Here is a 22,319-nt window from a genome sequence, read left to right as displayed (position 1 = left end):
CCCCCCCCCCCCCACCCCCCCCCCCCCCCACCCCCCCCCCCCCCCACCCCCCCCCCCCCCCACCCCCCCCCCCCCCCACCCCCCCCCCCCCCCACCCCCCCCCCCCCCCACCCCCCCCCCCCCCCACCCCCCCCCCCCCCCACCCCCCCCCCCCCCCACCCCCCCCCCCCCCCACCCCCCCCCCCCCCCACCCCCCCCCCCCCCCACCCCCCCCCCCCCCCACCCCCCCCCCCCCCCACCCCCCCCCCCCCCCACCCCCCCCCCCCCCCACCCCCCCCCCCCCCCACCCCCCCCCCCCCCCACCCCCCCCCCCCCCCACCCCCCCCCCCCCCCACCCCCCCCCCCCCCCACCCCCCCCCCCCCCCACCCCCCCCCCCCCCCACCCCCCCCCCCCCCCACCCCCCCCCCCCCCCACCCCCCCCCCCCCCCACCCCCCCCCCCCCCCACCCCCCCCCCCCCCCACCCCCCCCCCCCCCCACCCCCCCCCCCCCCCACCCCCCCCCCCCCCCACCCCCCCCCCCCCCCACCCCCCCCCCCCCCCACCCCCCCCCCCCCCCACCCCCCCCCCCCCCCACCCCCCCCCCCCCCCACCCCCCCCCCCCCCCACCCCCCCCCCCCCCCACCCCCCCCCCCCCCCACCCCCCCCCCCCCCCACCCCCCCCCCCCCCCACCCCCCCCCCCCCCCACCCCCCCCCCCCCCCACCCCCCCCCCCCCCCACCCCCCCCCCCCCCCACCCCCCCCCCCCCCCACCCCCCCCCCCCCCCACCCCCCCCCCCCCCCACCCCCCCCCCCCCCCACCCCCCCCCCCCCCCACCCCCCCCCCCCCCCACCCCCCCCCCCCCCCACCCCCCCCCCCCCCCACCCCCCCCCCCCCCCACCCCCCCCCCCCCCCACCCCCCCCCCCCCCCACCCCCCCCCCCCCCCACCCCCCCCCCCCCCCACCCCCCCCCCCCCCCACCCCCCCCCCCCCCCACCCCCCCCCCCCCCCACCCCCCCCCCCCCCCACCCCCCCCCCCCCCCACCCCCCCCCCCCCCCACCCCCCCCCCCCCCCACCCCCCCCCCCCCCCACCCCCCCCCCCCCCCACCCCCCCCCCCCCCCACCCCCCCCCCCCCCCACCCCCCCCCCCCCCCACCCCCCCCCCCCCCCACCCCCCCCCCCCCCCACCCCCCCCCCCCCCCACCCCCCCCCCCCCCCACCCCCCCCCCCCCCCACCCCCCCCCCCCCCCACCCCCCCCCCCCCCCACCCCCCCCCCCCCCCACCCCCCCCCCCCCCCACCCCCCCCCCCCCCCACCCCCCCCCCCCCCCACCCCCCCCCCCCCCCACCCCCCCCCCCCCCCACCCCCCCCCCCCCCCACCCCCCCCCCCCCCCACCCCCCCCCCCCCCCACCCCCCCCCCCCCCCACCCCCCCCCCCCCCCACCCCCCCCCCCCCCCACCCCCCCCCCCCCCCACCCCCCCCCCCCCCCACCCCCCCCCCCCCCCACCCCCCCCCCCCCCCACCCCCCCCCCCCCCCACCCCCCCCCCCCCCCACCCCCCCCCCCCCCCACCCCCCCCCCCCCCCACCCCCCCCCCCCCCCACCCCCCCCCCCCCCCACCCCCCCCCCCCCCCACCCCCCCCCCCCCCCACCCCCCCCCCCCCCCACCCCCCCCCCCCCCCACCCCCCCCCCCCCCCACCCCCCCCCCCCCCCACCCCCCCCCCCCCCCACCCCCCCCCCCCCCCACCCCCCCCCCCCCCCACCCCCCCCCCCCCCCACCCCCCCCCCCCCCCACCCCCCCCCCCCCCCACCCCCCCCCCCCCCCACCCCCCCCCCCCCCCACCCCCCCCCCCCCCCACCCCCCCCCCCCCCCACCCCCCCCCCCCCCCACCCCCCCCCCCCCCCACCCCCCCCCCCCCCCACCCCCCCCCCCCCCCACCCCCCCCCCCCCCCACCCCCCCCCCCCCCCACCCCCCCCCCCCCCCACCCCCCCCCCCCCCCACCCCCCCCCCCCCCCACCCCCCCCCCCCCCCACCCCCCCCCCCCCCCACCCCCCCCCCCCCCCACCCCCCCCCCCCCCCACCCCCCCCCCCCCCCACCCCCCCCCCCCCCCACCCCCCCCCCCCCCCACCCCCCCCCCCCCCCACCCCCCCCCCCCCCCACCCCCCCCCCCCCCCACCCCCCCCCCCCCCCACCCCCCCCCCCCCCCACCCCCCCCCCCCCCCACCCCCCCCCCCCCCCACCCCCCCCCCCCCCCACCCCCCCCCCCCCCCACCCCCCCCCCCCCCCACCCCCCCCCCCCCCCACCCCCCCCCCCCCCCACCCCCCCCCCCCCCCACCCCCCCCCCCCCCCACCCCCCCCCCCCCCCACCCCCCCCCCCCCCCACCCCCCCCCCCCCCCACCCCCCCCCCCCCCCACCCCCCCCCCCCCCCACCCCCCCCCCCCCCCACCCCCCCCCCCCCCCACCCCCCCCCCCCCCCACCCCCCCCCCCCCCCACCCCCCCCCCCCCCCACCCCCCCCCCCCCCCACCCCCCCCCCCCCCCACCCCCCCCCCCCCCCACCCCCCCCCCCCCCCACCCCCCCCCCCCCCCACCCCCCCCCCCCCCCACCCCCCCCCCCCCCCACCCCCCCCCCCCCCCACCCCCCCCCCCCCCCACCCCCCCCCCCCCCCACCCCCCCCCCCCCCCACCCCCCCCCCCCCCCACCCCCCCCCCCCCCCACCCCCCCCCCCCCCCACCCCCCCCCCCCCCCACCCCCCCCCCCCCCCACCCCCCCCCCCCCCCACCCCCCCCCCCCCCCACCCCCCCCCCCCCCCACCCCCCCCCCCCCCCACCCCCCCCCCCCCCCACCCCCCCCCCCCCCCACCCCCCCCCCCCCCCACCCCCCCCCCCCCCCACCCCCCCCCCCCCCCACCCCCCCCCCCCCCCACCCCCCCCCCCCCCCACCCCCCCCCCCCCCCACCCCCCCCCCCCCCCACCCCCCCCCCCCCCCACCCCCCCCCCCCCCCACCCCCCCCCCCCCCCACCCCCCCCCCCCCCCACCCCCCCCCCCCCCCACCCCCCCCCCCCCCCACCCCCCCCCCCCCCCACCCCCCCCCCCCCCCACCCCCCCCCCCCCCCACCCCCCCCCCCCCCCACCCCCCCCCCCCCCCACCCCCCCCCCCCCCCACCCCCCCCCCCCCCCACCCCCCCCCCCCCCCACCCCCCCCCCCCCCCACCCCCCCCCCCCCCCACCCCCCCCCCCCCCCACCCCCCCCCCCCCCCACCCCCCCCCCCCCCCACCCCCCCCCCCCCCCACCCCCCCCCCCCCCCACCCCCCCCCCCCCCCACCCCCCCCCCCCCCCACCCCCCCCCCCCCCCACCCCCCCCCCCCCCCACCCCCCCCCCCCCCCACCCCCCCCCCCCCCCACCCCCCCCCCCCCCCACCCCCCCCCCCCCCCACCCCCCCCCCCCCCCACCCCCCCCCCCCCCCACCCCCCCCCCCCCCCACCCCCCCCCCCCCCCACCCCCCCCCCCCCCCACCCCCCCCCCCCCCCACCCCCCCCCCCCCCCACCCCCCCCCCCCCCCACCCCCCCCCCCCCCCACCCCCCCCCCCCCCCACCCCCCCCCCCCCCCACCCCCCCCCCCCCCCACCCCCCCCCCCCCCCACCCCCCCCCCCCCCCACCCCCCCCCCCCCCCACCCCCCCCCCCCCCCACCCCCCCCCCCCCCCACCCCCCCCCCCCCCCACCCCCCCCCCCCCCCACCCCCCCCCCCCCCCACCCCCCCCCCCCCCCACCCCCCCCCCCCCCCACCCCCCCCCCCCCCCACCCCCCCCCCCCCCCACCCCCCCCCCCCCCCACCCCCCCCCCCCCCCACCCCCCCCCCCCCCCACCCCCCCCCCCCCCCACCCCCCCCCCCCCCCACCCCCCCCCCCCCCCACCCCCCCCCCCCCCCACCCCCCCCCCCCCCCACCCCCCCCCCCCCCCACCCCCCCCCCCCCCCACCCCCCCCCCCCCCCACCCCCCCCCCCCCCCACCCCCCCCCCCCCCCACCCCCCCCCCCCCCCACCCCCCCCCCCCCCCACCCCCCCCCCCCCCCACCCCCCCCCCCCCCCACCCCCCCCCCCCCCCACCCCCCCCCCCCCCCACCCCCCCCCCCCCCCACCCCCCCCCCCCCCCACCCCCCCCCCCCCCCACCCCCCCCCCCCCCCACCCCCCCCCCCCCCCACCCCCCCCCCCCCCCACCCCCCCCCCCCCCCACCCCCCCCCCCCCCCACCCCCCCCCCCCCCCACCCCCCCCCCCCCCCACCCCCCCCCCCCCCCACCCCCCCCCCCCCCCACCCCCCCCCCCCCCCACCCCCCCCCCCCCCCACCCCCCCCCCCCCCCACCCCCCCCCCCCCCCACCCCCCCCCCCCCCCACCCCCCCCCCCCCCCACCCCCCCCCCCCCCCACCCCCCCCCCCCCCCACCCCCCCCCCCCCCCACCCCCCCCCCCCCCCACCCCCCCCCCCCCCCACCCCCCCCCCCCCCCACCCCCCCCCCCCCCCACCCCCCCCCCCCCCCACCCCCCCCCCCCCCCACCCCCCCCCCCCCCCACCCCCCCCCCCCCCCACCCCCCCCCCCCCCCACCCCCCCCCCCCCCCACCCCCCCCCCCCCCCACCCCCCCCCCCCCCCACCCCCCCCCCCCCCCACCCCCCCCCCCCCCCACCCCCCCCCCCCCCCACCCCCCCCCCCCCCCACCCCCCCCCCCCCCCACCCCCCCCCCCCCCCACCCCCCCCCCCCCCCACCCCCCCCCCCCCCCACCCCCCCCCCCCCCCACCCCCCCCCCCCCCCACCCCCCCCCCCCCCCACCCCCCCCCCCCCCCACCCCCCCCCCCCCCCACCCCCCCCCCCCCCCACCCCCCCCCCCCCCCACCCCCCCCCCCCCCCACCCCCCCCCCCCCCCACCCCCCCCCCCCCCCACCCCCCCCCCCCCCCACCCCCCCCCCCCCCCACCCCCCCCCCCCCCCACCCCCCCCCCCCCCCACCCCCCCCCCCCCCCACCCCCCCCCCCCCCCACCCCCCCCCCCCCCCACCCCCCCCCCCCCCCACCCCCCCCCCCCCCCACCCCCCCCCCCCCCCACCCCCCCCCCCCCCCACCCCCCCCCCCCCCCACCCCCCCCCCCCCCCACCCCCCCCCCCCCCCACCCCCCCCCCCCCCCACCCCCCCCCCCCCCCACCCCCCCCCCCCCCCACCCCCCCCCCCCCCCACCCCCCCCCCCCCCCACCCCCCCCCCCCCCCACCCCCCCCCCCCCCCACCCCCCCCCCCCCCCACCCCCCCCCCCCCCCACCCCCCCCCCCCCCCACCCCCCCCCCCCCCCACCCCCCCCCCCCCCCACCCCCCCCCCCCCCCACCCCCCCCCCCCCCCACCCCCCCCCCCCCCCACCCCCCCCCCCCCCCACCCCCCCCCCCCCCCACCCCCCCCCCCCCCCACCCCCCCCCCCCCCCACCCCCCCCCCCCCCCACCCCCCCCCCCCCCCACCCCCCCCCCCCCCCACCCCCCCCCCCCCCCACCCCCCCCCCCCCCCACCCCCCCCCCCCCCCACCCCCCCCCCCCCCCACCCCCCCCCCCCCCCACCCCCCCCCCCCCCCACCCCCCCCCCCCCCCACCCCCCCCCCCCCCCACCCCCCCCCCCCCCCACCCCCCCCCCCCCCCACCCCCCCCCCCCCCCACCCCCCCCCCCCCCCACCCCCCCCAATGGACTACAATTCCCATCAGCCCCTTCCAGCATGGCCAATTGGCCATGCTGGAAGGGGCTGATGGGCATTGTAGTCCATAACATCTGGAGTGCCAAAGGTTCGCCACCACTGCTCTATACAATAAAAAAAAATTAAAAAAATGAAACCAAAAAAAAAAATTATTTGCGCCTGCGGGAGGAGTAGAAGACTGAAGAGGACTGAAAACAAATCCAGTGCTTAGAAGAGATGGGCAGAAATGATTCCGGGCAGAAATCCCTCACCTCAGAAATCCCTCAGCCTGGCAGAGTCCCTCACCTTCTGACTGTAATGTTCACAAAGGCATCACTGGCTTTTAATTCTATACTTCTTCGACACGGTGTCACAGTTCTGAAAAAGTCCTTTGCTGTTTGGGCATCACCAGAAGCAGGCAATAGAATTTACTGACCCATAAGAAAAACAAGAGTAGTCTGAATAGGACAGACACTAGCCCAAGGTTGTTGGAGATCAGAAGCTTAGCAGGTGTGACCCTGGTCAGTACTTGGATGAAAGGCCACCCAGGAAGTCCAGGATTGCTACAAGGAGGACAGCAATGGTAGGACATCTCTGGTCATCTCTTATCTGGAAACCCCCCTGAAAGGTTGACGTGAGTCAGTTGTGACTTGACAGCACTTTATTACAAAGATTAAGAAAAAAACAGCAAACATGCTTAGTCCAGTCACACGTTGGAATATGTTGTATGCATTCACCAACCACACCAAGAATATCTTGTACATCATCAGAGCATCACACATTTCCTGTAACATAGGAGACAGGCATATATGTGTGTGTGTGTGTGTGTGTGTGTATTAACAACAACACAAGCCTTTATTGGCATATAAAACAGGACAAAAAATTTAAAACAAAACAAGGTTAAGAAATACAGTTAAAATTACTAATTTCCAGTATAAAATTTGCAACAGTTTCACAAAAGAGCACATCAGAGCTGTTCAGGAGATTGGGTATCTTATAACACTCATGCCACTGAGAACACTGCAAGAAAATGGGATTCATGTATTTCATGAGTATCTTATTGTATTTAGGGCGTAGAAACAGAGAATGGTCAAGTGTTTTGACCGTAGTCATATCACATGAACAAACTCTTTTAGAACGTTCCGCACATGCAGAATAATGCACTCTGAAACTGCTTTCAGTGCTCTTTGAAATTGCGCGGAATGGCAAAATCCACTTGCAAACAGTTGTGAAAGTGGTTTGAAAACGCATTATTTTGTGTGTGCGGAAGGGGCCTATGATTCTAAGATTCTATGAGATTCGGCATAGTAGTTAAGAGCAGGTGCACGCTAATCTGGAGAACAGGGTTTGATTCCCTGCTCTGCCACTTGAGCTGTGGAGGCTTATCTGGGGAACTAGATTAGTTTGTGCACTCCAACACACACCAGCTGGGTGACCCTGGGCTTGTCACAGCTCTTTGGAGCTCTCTCAGCCCCACCCACCTCACAGGGTGTTTGTTGTGAGTGGGGAAGGGAAAGGAGATTGTCAGCCCCTTTGGGCCTCCTTACAGAAGAGAAAGGAGGGATATAAATACAAACTCTCCTCCTCAAAAGTATTGAGTTCTCTGTGCTTTTCTGGTGTTTCTCTCTCTATTCCCTCCTTCCTTGGCTGTTTCCCACTAAAGTATAAATGGTACCAGATATATTTAGTTTAGAATGTTAATGACAGTTTTAATTGTTATTTTTATGTATATCGTTTTAACTATGATGTGATCTGCCCTGACCCTAACTGTAGTTGGGAAAGGGCGGACTATAAATCTAATAAGATGATGATGATGAAGAAGAAGAAGAAGAAGAAGAAGAAGAAGAAGAAGAAGAAGAAGAAGAAGAAGAAGAAGAAGAAGAAGAAGAAGAAGAAGAAGAAGAAGAAGAAGAAGAAGAAGAAGAAGAAGAAGAAGAAGAAGAAGAAGAAGAAGAAGAAGAAGAAGAAGAAGAAGAAACCTCTGCCCTCGAGTTTACATACACTTTCCAAATCGCAGACTGGTGAGAGATATAAGGATCCTCCAGAGCACACGCCAGGTCCCACCAGTTAACTGGTCTCAACAAGATTTGATTTAATAAACAGGAAAAATGTACTATAGCATTGCAAATTCCATTAAAAATCCTACTTGCCTTAAATCTTATCTCGGCTCTTCCACTTATACATTTAACTGACTTATTCTTCATAAATTCACTTTTAAATTAAGTGGCAACCAAAGGCGGGGGGGGGTGGGTGGGGGGGAAGGCAGGAGCACATAATCCACCTCAAAGATTAGACACACTTTGGGCCTGTTGGCCGAGGCCAACAGAATACTTTATGACAGATTGATGGATGTTGTGATAAAAGTGCAGCTCTGTATATAAAGAACAGATTCACAAGTGACCCTTTGTTATCTTACTTATTCTTGCATTACAAGGCAGACCGTTCGTTCCTGTCCTTTCCATTAGCTTGAATGAGTATGTAAGAAGTAAGTTTCTTTGAAGTCGTGCAGCTGGGATATCTGCCTGCCCTGTCCTGAATCCTTCCCACATGACCGAGAAACCTCGTTGCTGCCAAGGCTGGAAACGGCCTTAAGAGAAAGTTGAAACACCGGAGGATTTATACTTGACCCTTCCACCTCAAATCATTGCTGGTTGCAGAGTTGTTCAACCTTTATCTGGTTTTCCTCTTAAAAGCCCAGAAAACAGTAGATCACTCAGCCAGATGAGCTACATCCTGTATGACCCAGTCCATTTGCTTTCTCCCCACTGTCCAGCATCCTCTACCTAATGTGAACTTATATCTGTTCAGAACAATCATGTGGGGATAACTACATCCTTTCCATGGCAGGAGCACCAGCAATGCTTCCCAGAGCAAAGGCATCAAGTGCAGATCCGACCAGTGGGCTCGACGCGGTGCGAAATTTCCACTTGAGCAGAAATGCAAGGAAAAGCCTGCAGTAGCCCCGGGGTTAAATAGGTTTACGGCGTCCCCACTTGTGTTTCTCCTTTCAGAAGACCCTGTGCAACTGATTTCTGGGTGTTACAATATCTAGGGAGACAGACAGGCAAAACCTTCTGCCGCAAAATTGGCAGAGGAAGGGAAAGGAGTTTGTAAGTCACCTTGAGAATCCTTATGGTTGAGAAAAACAGGGTATAAATTCAAAACTTTCTCTTTGGCCCTTTCCGCACGGGCCATAAACAGCACCCTGGGGACGGCAAAAACACTTTCTGACCTCACTTCCCCAGCAAGGTTTACAGAAAACAGCAGCTTCGGTCCCCTGTGACCGGTCGACCTACCGTCTCTGCAGCCATCTGGCACATCGCCGAGGCCTGGGGACACGCCCCCCCCTGCCCTGCGACACCGGAGCGATCGTGCAGGGCAGGGGGGCATGTCCCCAGGCCTTGGCGACGCGCAGGACGGCCGCAAAGACGGTAGGTCGACGGGGCGACGGCGCTCAGCAGCGCCGTCTTCCCCGTGGTTTCTGGGACCGTTTGTGCAAATGGTCCCAGGGGGGTTGGGTCGGCGTCGTGTACGCCGACCCAACCCCCATCGTGGCCGTGCGGAAATGGCCTTTCCTTCTCAAAAGTACTTTTTTTTTATAAACTGGCCATCTTGGGTAGGACAGACTTCCTGGCAGTTTTACAAGAACTACCGTACTTCAGGCTGTTTCATGCCGATCAGTATTAATCCTACCTATTTAGTTGCAAATTGTACCTGAGGCAACTTGTTAATAGCCTTGAGTCTCTAGAGACAGGAAAAGCACACACATTTCAATTAAGTGATTAATGTTATGTATGTATGAATATATGTACAGGTAATATTTTGCAATATGAAAGAGACCACTTGAATTGTGTGTTCCCGCCTGACCTACGGAACAATTCAAAGCCAAAAATCCTTGCGCTGTTAAAAAAAATAGGATGCAGGTGGTAAAACCTGTAGAGCTTAGTACTGTTGGGCATAGAGCCCATAAATACGTAACATAAATAATGCTCTCTCTCCCTATCATAAATTGACTTTTCTGTCTTAATATAAATTCTGCTAAGGTGTGGGTTACAGATCCACTGTCTATCTTCATTTTCTACCACCCTAAAACGGTAAAGCGTGATGGCCCCTTGGCCCAATCTGACCACACTGAAGAGAGGATACTGTCAATTCTTAAGAATCCCTTTCTTCTTTTTCCGAATGTCCATCTTTTTGTTGAGAGCCTTCCTCTGATTTGTAACTCCTGCAAGCCTTGTCCATATTGTTAATTCCTGAGTTCAGATCACCAACACAACGATTCATCCAGCTGTTTGCATATCTTAGAGGGAGTGGGATGTCAGGACTGCAACTCCCAGCAACCACCAGTGCCAACCTTTATTTCAGAAGCGGGAAAACAAGCCAGGGAACTATACCAGATCGAAACTAAGTAGCTCTGTCAGAACCAATGAGAGATCAAGGTTCAGGCAGAGGGAAAGGGCTGATTGGTTGTTGTCTGTTTTGAAAATAAAATATATACTGGAACTGAGGACCAGAATCCTCAGTTCCAGCACCCTGTAGCTAGGGCGAACCAAGTCAATAAAGTTCTCCTTTTAAAGCTGACTTTGAGTGGTGTTCAGCCTTACAGATAGCACCACCACGATGGAAGAGCCATTGGATTTTGGGTGGGGGGGAACTTAGCTGTCCCTCTGACCTGAGGATTGGAAACTGAAAAAAAACTCCCGAAGTGCAAATAGTCAAACTTCTGTCACTAAGGCTACTTGACGCTGAAAACCAACTGCTTTCTACTCAGCACATGAAGGGCATTTTACCGGAGGGCTCCTACCTTCCCCCCTTCAGTAAAGGGCTACCAAGGTATTTCTACAATATATCTTCACCGCACCTCCGACGTACCTTAATGCTAGCCCGACTGAACGCCCTACCCTCAGCAGTTCTGAGCGGCAGATTTCTCCAGATCCCATTCCAACAAAGAACATGTCCCTGCTCACAAAAAGCCATCGAAACAATCGAGCACATCCTCCTAGATTGCAAACTATATGCTTCATCTAGAAGACAATATATAGACCCATATACTGAGAACTATGCCTACTCATCAGACAAGGTCAAATCTTTCTACCTGCTTTGTGATCAGTCTCCTCAGAGATCCCTAGATGTTGCCAAATTCCTGGCACTGGCACAACAGATTCGCCACAGATTTTAGTTTATTTATTTATTTATTGTTTTAACTGCTGGAAATGTCTGAACCTACTTATTTTAACTTGATTCTCCTCAACCTCTCTGTTGTATTTTAAACTCATGCCAATAAAAGGTTGATGATGATGATTGGAAACTGGTAAAATGATATAAAACGAAGATTCCTATATCAGCAAAGCAACATAATAGTCTGGTGAGTGTTTTCCCTGGGATACCGGGGTGGGGGGGTGAGGGGAGCCCAACAGGATTCCTGGGGAAGGACAGGGCCAGTGTTTTCCCTGGGATACCGGGGTGGGGTGGGGGGAGCCAAGACCATCAACTATGTGTGGATTCATTAGCATGAGATTTACTGATAATTTATCCTGTTTCCTAATGAAAGCAATTTTAAAAAAAAAAAAACCCCACCGTGTCTCTATTAAAAAGCAATCAGATTTGGTATGTTGGTGACACTTTAAAGAGCACATTATGTGGGAAAACAAAGTAAACATTTACCTTGGCAAACGAAAGGAGGCTTGGGGTTTTGACATACTTGGCAGGCGGGCAGAATTATATTCACATCAAGCATACAGAAAAGCTAATTTAATATTTAAATATTTGTTTAAGTAATATACTATTTTAAAACAGCACATTAAAAGAGACATTTTTGTCAAGACGGTTTAAAGATTCTAGTAAAAACACACTTCACAGGAGCAACGCACTCGAGGTCAGATCATGGATTTTTTTTGTCCTCGGCGTGATCCGCTGCACTCGCTTTCTAGAAGATGAGGCAGTTATCTCAGCACCAGCTCCCTCCTACTGCTGCTGCAGAGAATAGTTCCAAACCATTTTCCAACTTTCTACGGAAGCAACTTACATTAAAACTCTGGCACATTTCAAAGCTGACAATGCGCTGACCATTTTAATACAACAATCCTTGGCTCGCAAACAAGTCCTGTACGGGCCAAATCCCATAAAATGTCACATTTGTTGTTATTCGGTTTCAAACTCAGTTAATTCCAGCTGAGAAGAAGGGGTATTCTCTGATGTCAAGTGATTGATAGCATGAGCACAGGCAGCTGAGGACAAAGTTCCACAATATTCGCTCCAAGATCTATGAATGTTCTCCCATTGCTGCACTGGCTGAGTGAGCTACAGGAACACAGGAGTGGTGTAGTATGGCCACAACTCATACCTGTGTACATCCAGGAAGCAGGACCTGCACAGCCCGCTGGGTGATGCTCCCTCTGAACTCCGGCAAGTCACACCATAGCGCTCCTTCCAGTGGGGACAAGGGGAGTAAAATGTCAACCATCCCCTGTATCCAGTGTCCTTTTTCCCCACGTGACTGCTGTGGCAGGGGTGGTTTTGGTTGCTCTTCTCTGCGACCAGCTTGCTCTTCTCCTGACACCCTCCTCAGTGCTGGGATGAGAGAGTAGAGGCTGCAGGGAAGGGTGGGAGGTCATTGGAGAAAACAGGCCGTTCCTTCCGTCCCTGGCATGATGCCCACACCTCAAGGAGATCCGCTGCTCACCAGTCCTCCAGTCTTTCCAGTGGTGTCTGTTTCAAGGAAGAGATCTTTTGCCAACCACAAGTCCCACCAAGGGGAGGATGCTTTATTGGGGAATGGGGCTCCCACGTGCTATGGGTGGCTCGCATGAACACATTACACTGGCTTATACTGAATCAGACCACTGGTTCACCAAGGTCCATATTTGTGGCTCTCCATGGTCTCAGGAAGAGGTCTTCCCATCACCTATGGCAGTGGTGGCGAACCTATGGCACGGGTGCCAGAGGTGGCACTCAGAGCCCTCTCTGTGGGCACGCGTGCACAGAGTTCGTCATGTGATATTAGTGTAATTATTTCAGGGAGATTATTAGCATTAAATCTAAGACCTAGTTTTGGGGAAGCAGTGTAGGTAACCCTGTTAAGTGCTGTTAAACCCTACTGATTTTCATGGGAAGAACGAAAGCGTGATCCTTTAGCAGGGAGTAAGCTCGGTTGCTGGCAGTGGGGTTTGCTTCTGAGTAAACCTTCCTAGGGTCATGATTCACCCGTTTGAAGCATTGCACAGTTGCTTCAAAGCAAAGCCACCGACTACCACCAAGCTTACTCCTGAGTGACGTGCACCTTGGAGCCAACCGTTTTTTCTATACTAAAACCTCAGTATTCAGGTTAAATTGCCATGTTGGCACTTTGCAATGAATAAGTGGGTTTTGGATTGTAGTTTTGGCACTCGGTCTTGAAAAGGTTCTCCATCACTGACCTATGGCCTCATCCTTTACCTGGAGATCCCAGACATTGGACCCTGTACTTTAGCATGCCAAGCGGATGCTCTGCCACTGAGCTTCGGCCCCTTTCTGAGCCACTAAGGAAATATCACTGATCTAAAACATCAACATCGTATTTGGTGTTTCATTCTTTTATAATTTATGATATCAAAGCTTTTATTTACTTTGCTAAACTTTTGGGAATATCCTTTAGCCTGTGCGTGCATCTATGTGACTGTGCTGTCAAGTCACAGCCAACCTTTGGCAACCCTGTAGGGTTTTCAAGGCAAGAGACAAACAGAGGTGGTTTGGCAGTGGCTGCCTCTGCAGGGTCACCCTGGACTTCTTTGGTGCTCTCACATCCAAATAGTAATCAGGGCTGAACTTGCTCAGCTTCTGATGAGATCCAGGTTTGATTCCCCACTCCACCACCTGAGTGGCAGAGGCTTATCTGGTGAACCAGATGTGTTTTTGCACTCCTACATTCCTGCTGGGTGACCTTGGGCTAGTCACAGTTCTTCGGAACTCTCCCAGTCCCACCTGGGAACTTGCCAAATTATCCTGTCCCATAAGACAGGCATCACAGTTTTTGGCTCAAGGCCATTAGCATCTGTATGAACTGACATGGCTGGCCCATACAAAATAGTTTTTAATTATTCCAAAGCGGATGTTATGTGTGCATCCCTTTCCTCTTCCCCCAGCGTTGTTTGATTTGGTTTTTCAGCAGGGCTTAGAACGATTAGCAGATGCTGTGAATAGCACAGCCGTTTCTCTACAGATGTCTGCAGCCTATGGGGATCCACAGTGCTGCAGCCTATGGGGATCCACAGTGCTTTGAATATCACCCCCACCAGAGTGGTCCTCTTGTCGTTGGCGGTGTATATTATAGTGCATGAATCCCACACAAGTGGATGATCAGACTTTAAACGAGACCATCTGACAACGAGAGGGTGAAAAAATAAGTCAGAACCCTGACAAAGCCCTGGAAATGGTTGTTAGCCCGGGGAAATAAAATCCAGGCCACAGAAAAGGGGCTCATCCTCCTTTTGTTTGATCAGATCAAAACTCGACTTTTAATGAGCACTTCCTACAATTGACAGGAAACTGTTTTACGTGGAGATACTGCCTGAGATGATACGGTTTTTCTTTTTTTTTAAAAAAATGTGGGTCACAGTCACATGTTTTGTGAAGACAGTTAAGCCATGCAGTTCCCATTTAAGCGTGCTTCATGCATTGAAGAGGGCTTCCTAAAACTGTTATGTGTGAGGTACTTTCTTATTGTGCTGGCGTGTGTGTGCACTCCCACACACGCCAGCTGGGTGACCTTGGGCTAGTCACAGCTTTTCAGAGCTCTCTCAGTCCCACCCACCTCACAGGGTGTTTGTTGTGAGGGGGGAAGGGCAATTGTAAATATAAGCCCCTTTGAGTCTCCTACAGGAGAGAAAGGGGGGATATAAATCCAAACTCCTCCTCTTCCTCCTCCTCCTCCTCTTCTTCTTCTTCCTCTTCTTCTTCTTCTTCCTCTTCTTCTTCTTCTTCTTCTGGTACAAGAAAGTACCCTAAAAGTGGCACACCTCTGAATCTTACTACACAAACCAAAATCATTAAAACAAACAAGAAAAAAAATCAAAGCCTCGTTAGCATCAGACTCACCTGGGCTAATCCGAAGGCCTGACAAAATGGGAAAGGGAAACTGTTTCAACTTACCATGAGTTCCCATTCTTGGGGAGAAAGGTGGGATATAAATCCAAAGTTCTTCTTCTCTTTTTCTTCATACTAAAACAAATATTCATTCAACCAAAACACTTGGCAATAGTTTAAGAACAGGGCATCTCGAAATTTCCACCTGACTTCTTTCATATATTTTGGCACATTTTGCACAATCACAAACTATCACTATTTAGCAGGGTTGCCAAACTCCAGATGGTACTGTCACAAATATTACACCCATGCGTACTCCAACTCACTAGGTGAGTATCATTTTAACATTATCTTACTATCACAAATATACAAAAAATGTTTAGTAAGTACACCGTCAGGTATGGCTATAAAACCTCTAGATTAGGTTTTTATTTCGGCAGTCCTTTGTCAAGCCAATAATTGTTGTACAAAGTATTCTTTTCCTTACTCCTCTAGGAGCACAACTGTTTTTTCTTACACTAGATAGTTTCCAAACTGAATTTCAAGTTTCACTTCAATGGCTCTTCTTTAAATAGTCCTTCTCTCTGGATATCAGGATCTCATGTGACAGTACCTGTTGTACACCTGCCTTGACTATTATGGTAATTATTATTATGGTAATTATTATTATGGTAAACTCCAGAAGGTGGCTGGAGATCTGGTGGGGTTACAGGTGATCTCCAGGTGATAGAGATCAGCTCACCTGGAGAAAAGAGCCACTTTGGAAGATGGACTCTATGGCATTATGCCCCCTCCAAGTTCCTCCCCCCTCCAAACTCCTCCCTCCTCAGACTCCGCCTCCAAATCTCCAGGAATTTCCCAGCCAGGAAATAACAACCATACTATCAAGGTACTTATTTTAGTTACTGTGTAATCTAACAATGACAAATCAGTATTGCTCCTATTACCGTTGCATTAAGACATACAGTAGCATTAATGCAATGCAATACATTTATGAGAGGGTGTTTTTTTTTAAGAAGAGGAAGACTCAATCTATCCATGTTACTCAATCTCTGGCCATCCATCATTTCTGAGAACACTTATCCCAATACTCTATTCCACTGTCCAAATGTACAATAGCACTTAAAATCCAGTCACGAGGGTAACGAAAAGGCAGATTTGTCTTGTGTTTTTTTTTAAAAAAGCAAACATTGTTAAAATATTTCCAAAAGTCATTCAGAGGAGAAAAACCCAATTAGGCCCTTCAGCAAATCACAGAAATGCACAAGGTGAGCTGCCGTCCTCCAAATCCCCATCTTTATGTGTGTGAGCCAAGCAGCTGGTAAAGAAAAGCGACCCATGGAAGCATCTGTTTAGCAATCTCTGTTCCCTTCCCCGGGGCTAAGAGTTGGAGCTGCGGCAAACCTGGTTTCTACCTCATATTGATGATGCCAACAGAACTTGAAATTCACCTCAGAGCTCTGTTACAAAATGTAATTCCTTTTACCCAGTGGCATAGAGCCAACGGGGCGGGGGGGCACGACACCCGGGCATGCACCTGTGCAGGGGTGTTCCGGGGGCGGGTAAGGGCATGGCAGGGGTGCGGGGCACACGCGTGCCCTGGGCGGAGTTCCCCCTCACTCCGCCCTTGCTGTTACCCCTTGCCTTCCTCTCTAGGAGCAGCAGTGGCGTAGGAGGTTAAGAGCTCATGTATCTAATCTGGAGGAACCGGGTTTGATTCCCAGCTCTGCCGCCTGAGCTGTGGAGGCTTATCTGGGGAATTCAGATTAGCCTGTACGCTCCCACACACGCCAGCTGGGTGACCTTGGGCTAGTCACAGCTTCTCGGAGCTCTCTCAGCCCCACCTACCTCACAGGGTGTTTGTTGTGAGGGGGGAAGGGCAAGGAGATTGTCAGCCCCTTTGAGTCTCCTACAGGAGAAAAAGGGGGGATATAAATCCAAACTCTTCGTCTTGTATCTCATTGCTCTTCTTCTTCTTCTTCTTCTTCTTCTTCTTCTTCTTCTTCTTCTTCTTCTTCTTCTTCTTCTAGTGAGGCCTCAAAGAAGTTCACATCATTCTCTTGTCTTCTGTTTTGGCCACCAAACAACCCTGAGAGGTAGGACAGACTGAGAGTGTGGTGCTGGCCCAAGTTCTCCCAGAGAGCTTCCCTACGGCAGAGCAGGGACCTGAACTTGGCTCCACCAAATCCGATCCTGACACTCTTCAAAGTGCCCACAGTTAAAATGACAAAATCACATCCACGTAGGCTTGGCCATACCTTGCATAACAATACAGAAACCCGACACTCTGGCAAGGATGTGTCGATTCTTTGGATGTCTTTGTGCCCTAGTTGAACTAATTAAAAGTTCGGCAGGTTTCTCATGGAGCTGGTGCCTGTATTTTGCTTACATGCACAGGTGGAATGCCCCACACTACAAGCAGCTAGCTACGGAAGGCGTTCTTAGGAACGGGAACAGATAGCTACATACAACACAAGCTCTTCCCTTGAAAATCTACCCTTTGAGAGGCCACCTGCTCCTGTCACACACCGTTGGAAAATGATTACATGCAACAGACACCATTTTTAAAAGGGAAGGAAAGCCCAGGGAAATACGAATGGGGTTCTCTTTCCAGGGCACGTCTCTCTCACCTCGATCCTTCCTGCTGCATTTCCTGGAAAGCTGTGCACATGGGCTGGGAAGCTCTCAAATACAGCAAGAGATGCAACATGGGAATCTGCAGCTGGGGGTGGGGGGAGAAACCCACAGGGATTATGGGATCACCCTGCCCAAGCAGAAGTTTAGCTGTCCCAGGAAGACATTTCACCCGTGGTTCTGATGGGTGGCTTCTGTCTTTCCCGAAACAAACAGGATGTCCCGTGTCTGTAAAACTGTAGTATCGAACAAGCATAAACGTCAAAACTGGCAGCTGACATCTAGGGAACTTAATACAGTGTGTCCAAGCACAGTGAATGAATAGTATCGCAGCGTCAGTGCTAGTGGGAAAGGGCTGTGGCTCAACGGAAGAGCTGCCGTCTTTGCATGCTGATGTTCCCAGGTTCAATCCCAGGCAGTAGGATGCCCCCCCTTTATAACATCTGTGGACCCTGCCGCCCCCCCCCCCTTCCCCTTTCTTCTCAGGGGATTTATTAGTAGGACGCCATCGGTATATCTGATATTAGGACGCTGCATTTTAATGGGGTTGGTTTTAACATATATAGAGCCACTATTTAATGATTTATTTAAATCTTGATATTATTGATTTTATTTGTGCTCTATCTATTTGTTTTGTCCACCACCCTGAGCCCTCCGGGGGAAGGCGGTTTATAAATATAATAGATAGATAGATAGATAGATAGATAGATAGATAGATAGATAGATAGATAGATAGATAGATAGATAGATAGATAGATAGATAGATAGATAGATAGATAGATAGATAGATAGATAGATAGATAGAGAGAGAGAGAGAGAGAGAGAGAGAGAGAGAGAGAGAGAGAGAGAGAGAGAGAGAGAGAGAGAGAGATAGATAGATAGATAGATGATGATGATGATGATGATGATGATGATAGATAGAGAGAGAGATAGATAGAGAGAGAGAGAGAGAGAGAGAGAGAGAGAGAGAGAGAGAGAGAGAGAGAGAGAGAGAGAGAGACTATTCCAATAAATTATTCCACCGGGCCTTTGGAGAGCCCAGCCGCCGATAATGCCCCCCCTCCCCCCCTTGCTAGTAGGGTCCCCTAACATCACTGGGACCCCTCCTCATTTTTGGAAGAGGGTGGTATATGGGTCTCGTGGGTCCTATTTTAGAATGTACCTGTTTTAAGATTTTTATGTTTTTTGTATGATTTTGTGTTGTTCACCGCCCTGAGCCCTCCGGGGATAGGGCGGTATAGCAAGTAATCATCATCATCATCATCATCATCATCATCATCATCATCATCATCATCATCATCATCATCATCATCATCATCATCATCATCATCATCATCATCATAAAACAACAACCGGATCAATAAACCTAACATTATAAGCATAGCATTATAAACAACAAGAACATCAGTAATCATAACATCATAAACTATAAGGCAACAATAATCACAGCAGCATACCTAATCAACATACAAAGACATAAAAAGCATAGATGGTGACTTTCCCCTTCTGCAGCCCAAGACTACAAAAAACACAACAACCTCAGACTCACCCCCAACCAATCAGCAGGCGTAGGACAATAAGCCTATTCTAGTGACTAATCTAAAAAACACAGCTTCATATCACTAAACCAAACTTAAACCAAATCTAACTATGCCTAACGCTAGATCTATAGAATTCACAATACAATAAACACATTACCTAAGAAAAATAAACTTTTTAAACTCCCAAATAACAGATCCCACAACTACAAAAACTAAGAGAGAGCCAGCATGGTGTAGTGGTTAAGAGCAGGTGCATTCTAATCTGGAAAACCAAGTTTGATTCCCCACTCTGCCACTTGAGCTGTGGAGGCTTATCTGGGGAACCAGATTAGTTTGTGCACTCCAACACATGCCAGCTGGGTCACAGTTCTTCAGAGCTCTCTCATCCCCACCTACCTCACAGTGTGTTTGTTGTGAGGGAGGAAGGGAAAGGAGATTGTAAGCCCCTTGGAGTCTCCTTGCAGGAGAGAAAGGGGGATATAAATCCAAACTCCTCCTCCTCCTCCTCCTCCTCCTCCTCCTCCTCCTCTTCTTCTTCTTCTTCTTCTTCTTCTTCTTCTTCTTCTTCTTCTTTGAACTAAAATAGAGTCAGCTCCACCTACAGCATAACCCTCCCCAAACGGGTCCGCAACGGGCGGCGCCCTCATGCCACTGCTCTTTGGCTGCTGCCTTGGGCAGCTGGTGGAACTCCCGTGATATCTGCCAGACCCCACCCCCTTGGAGTATCAAAAGCTTCCAATCCCACAAGCAAACAATATCTTCGAAATCACTTATCTGTGTCATTAGCAGAAGACCGCCCTTTGAGTCATGAGCGTAGAATTATGTCTCAGTACTAATTTATGGCAAACTCCGCAGGATGGCACCTCTTGAGAAGTTGCGCGTTTTGTCATCTGGCCATCCCCAAAAGGAACGGAGCGCCAACTGTGTTTGGCACGTGGCCTACTGGGGGCCACTGTTCTGTTCAGCTTACTGTTTATTCAAACAAGAAATGCACTATGAAAGCATGATGGCGTCCATTGCTGCTGAATTATTGCCGTGTAACACCCAAGAGCTGGAAATATATCCCTAAACGAGCCGGCGGAGTGACAGATAAATGGTGCTCCTTTTAATCCGCTGGGAATAACAACTGAAATGCGGCATTCACAGAGTGTGATATTGTTTGCATTCCAGTTCAGATTTCTAATGGGAAGGCCTTCTCTTCCTGTGGAGGGGGAGGATGGAGGGAGACGTAGGGAAGGATCCCCGTTATAAAACAAATGACAGCAAGTAATTTTATATGCATGAAGAAAAAAGAGAGACTTTCTACAGCGAAGTGCGTTGGTAAAATAGCTCTTTTTCCCCCCCTCCCAAAATACTTTAACCTGAAATGTCGGGTCTTAAAATATTTTTTCTCAATCACATCGTAATGCAGAAAATTTTGTATGGGACAAAGAACCTTTCATATGAAAAAGCTACATTAGAACTGCACACTGGAAAAATCTCAGTGTGGCATTCAATGAGACTTTGTGTATTAACACATCAAGGCCTGTGGAGGTTTCTCTGTGACCTGTGATCATTGTGTACAACCAAATCGATGCACAACGTAGCAGCACATGATCTAAATCGTCCTATGCCAAAGGAGTCTTTGGCCGGAACGGTTTTCCCCTTACGTCCCAAATCGGCCTCTTCGTTCAGCAGAGGCCAACTTACTGATGGTCCCTGGCTCCTCTATGATGCGGCTGGCCTCCACCCGGGCCAGGGCCTTCAGTGCTTTGGCCCCAGCCTTGTGGAGCACTCTGCCTCCGACCATCCGAGCCCTGCGGGAACTTGAGCAGTTCCGCACGGCCTGCAAAACATTGTTGTTCCGCCGGGCCTTTGGGGGAGACAGCCGCTGATGTGAATGCCATTCCCTGTATTGAGGGTGGAATACGGGTTTTTGACCGCTCATAGGAATTTAAAGTGTCTTCGCCATCTGAAAACTGTTTTAGCGCCATATGATTGTTTTAAGGTTTTAATGTTTTTAATTTGATTTTTGAACACCGCTCAGAGCCCTTTGGGGGTGGGCGGTATTGCAAATTTGAAAAATAAATACATAAACTACAAAGGACACCAGCTCACTTGGGGCCACCTCGGGGGTACCAGTGAGGGGCTAGACTTTGTTAGCATTCCCTTCCTGCTGCAAGAGAATCGACAGGGATGCCCAAGGGAGGGATGCGTCTGAACACTTAGCACATCATTGGATTTTTATCATTTCATACCTCCTGGCTGAATGAATGAACTGACTCCATTGCAAAATGCTGCTCTAGAAGTTAAGTGATCTTTCTCACCTGTGCGTGTAAATCAGAAGGAGGATTATTCATATTATCGTTGCTGTTGTTGTCGTCCGTCAAAGCTGACCTATGGCGACCCTGTAGATTTGTCGAGGCAGGAGAGGTTCAGAGGTGGTTTGCCATTGGTTGCATAGCAAACCTGGCATTTCTTGGTGGTCTCCCCGCATACAAAGCATGACTCAGCTTCTGAGATCTGGTGAGATCAGCCTATCAGAGGCTACCCGGGTCAGGGCAGAGATCCAATGACTGTCTTCTGCTGACATAAGCCCCTTTTACAAGCAATTACCCCCTCCCACAGAAGACTCGGAGCCTCCCCCTCCCCCAAAAAGCAGGATACTGCTCTATGGGCTGCTGGGGGGACGGGACTTCCGTTTCCCACCCGGGGTCCCTGCTGAGAGTACTTTGCTCCAAACCCGTCAGCAGGACCCTGAAATCTGCGCAAGATAAGGACAAAGTCCAGGCTTAGCAGACAGACTGCCTTAAATCATTTCAACAGGTTTGGCTTCTCTGTTTATTTTAGTGTACTTCTGAGTTGAGAGCTTGTTAAAGCAGAAGCAGGCGAAAGTTCAGGACGGCGGCTGCCAAGAGTCAAGAAGGGTCTGGCGTATTTTGTCACTGATACGTTTTTGGTTAGTATCTGAGGCCAGTGTTAGAGATCGTTAGGACTCCTGGCTTGGAATAACAAGGCGTCTGTCAAATTGCAAAGCCAGATTTCCTTGTGGTACATCTCTCCCCCATCTCTCCCCCAATGCCGCTTATTGCTGTTATTTAAAATGTAAATCAAGAGGACCTACAATCAACCTAAGCGCAAGGCCTTAAATCAACGCTAAATGTCTTCTGTTGTTCCCATCGCCTTCATACCTCTGACTGCTACCGTTGCTTCAATTTTGTTTATTCCCACAGTGATTTTCATCCCCGTGGCAGCAAATCTCCTTAATCTTAGATGAAAGCTAACAGTAATGTATCCTGCCTGATGTACCCCAATGGGCGATGGTGATATTTTTCAACCAAAATAAGTTCTTCTGTTTTGCTAATATTTTAAGAATCATCACAGTGCTTTTTGGCATGTCCACGAGGCGACT

General features: G+C 57.5%; 1 protein-coding gene across 1 annotated transcript in view; it reads right to left on the bottom strand.

Moving 5' to 3' along the window:
• Positions 1-22,319, bottom strand: part of SUPT3H (SPT3 homolog, SAGA and STAGA complex component) — a 266,061-nt gene that overhangs the window by 17,300 nt on the left and 226,442 nt on the right. Inside the window, exons 6-9 of the mRNA XM_048506781.1 lie at positions 21,235-21,315; positions 20,658-20,780; positions 17,384-17,475; positions 12,045-12,283 (exon numbers count right to left, since the gene is read on the bottom strand). Coding sequence (XP_048362738.1) covers positions 12,045-12,283; positions 17,384-17,475; positions 20,658-20,780; positions 21,235-21,315 — 535 coding nt within the window. The remainder of the gene's footprint in view (positions 1-12,044; positions 12,284-17,383; positions 17,476-20,657; positions 20,781-21,234; positions 21,316-22,319) is intronic.

This window comes from Sphaerodactylus townsendi, linkage group LG01, assembly GCF_021028975.2.
Source record: "Sphaerodactylus townsendi isolate TG3544 linkage group LG01, MPM_Stown_v2.3, whole genome shotgun sequence".
Taxonomy (NCBI): domain Eukaryota; kingdom Metazoa; phylum Chordata; class Lepidosauria; order Squamata; family Sphaerodactylidae; genus Sphaerodactylus; species Sphaerodactylus townsendi.
This window is presented reverse-complemented; position numbering and strand designations above follow the sequence as displayed.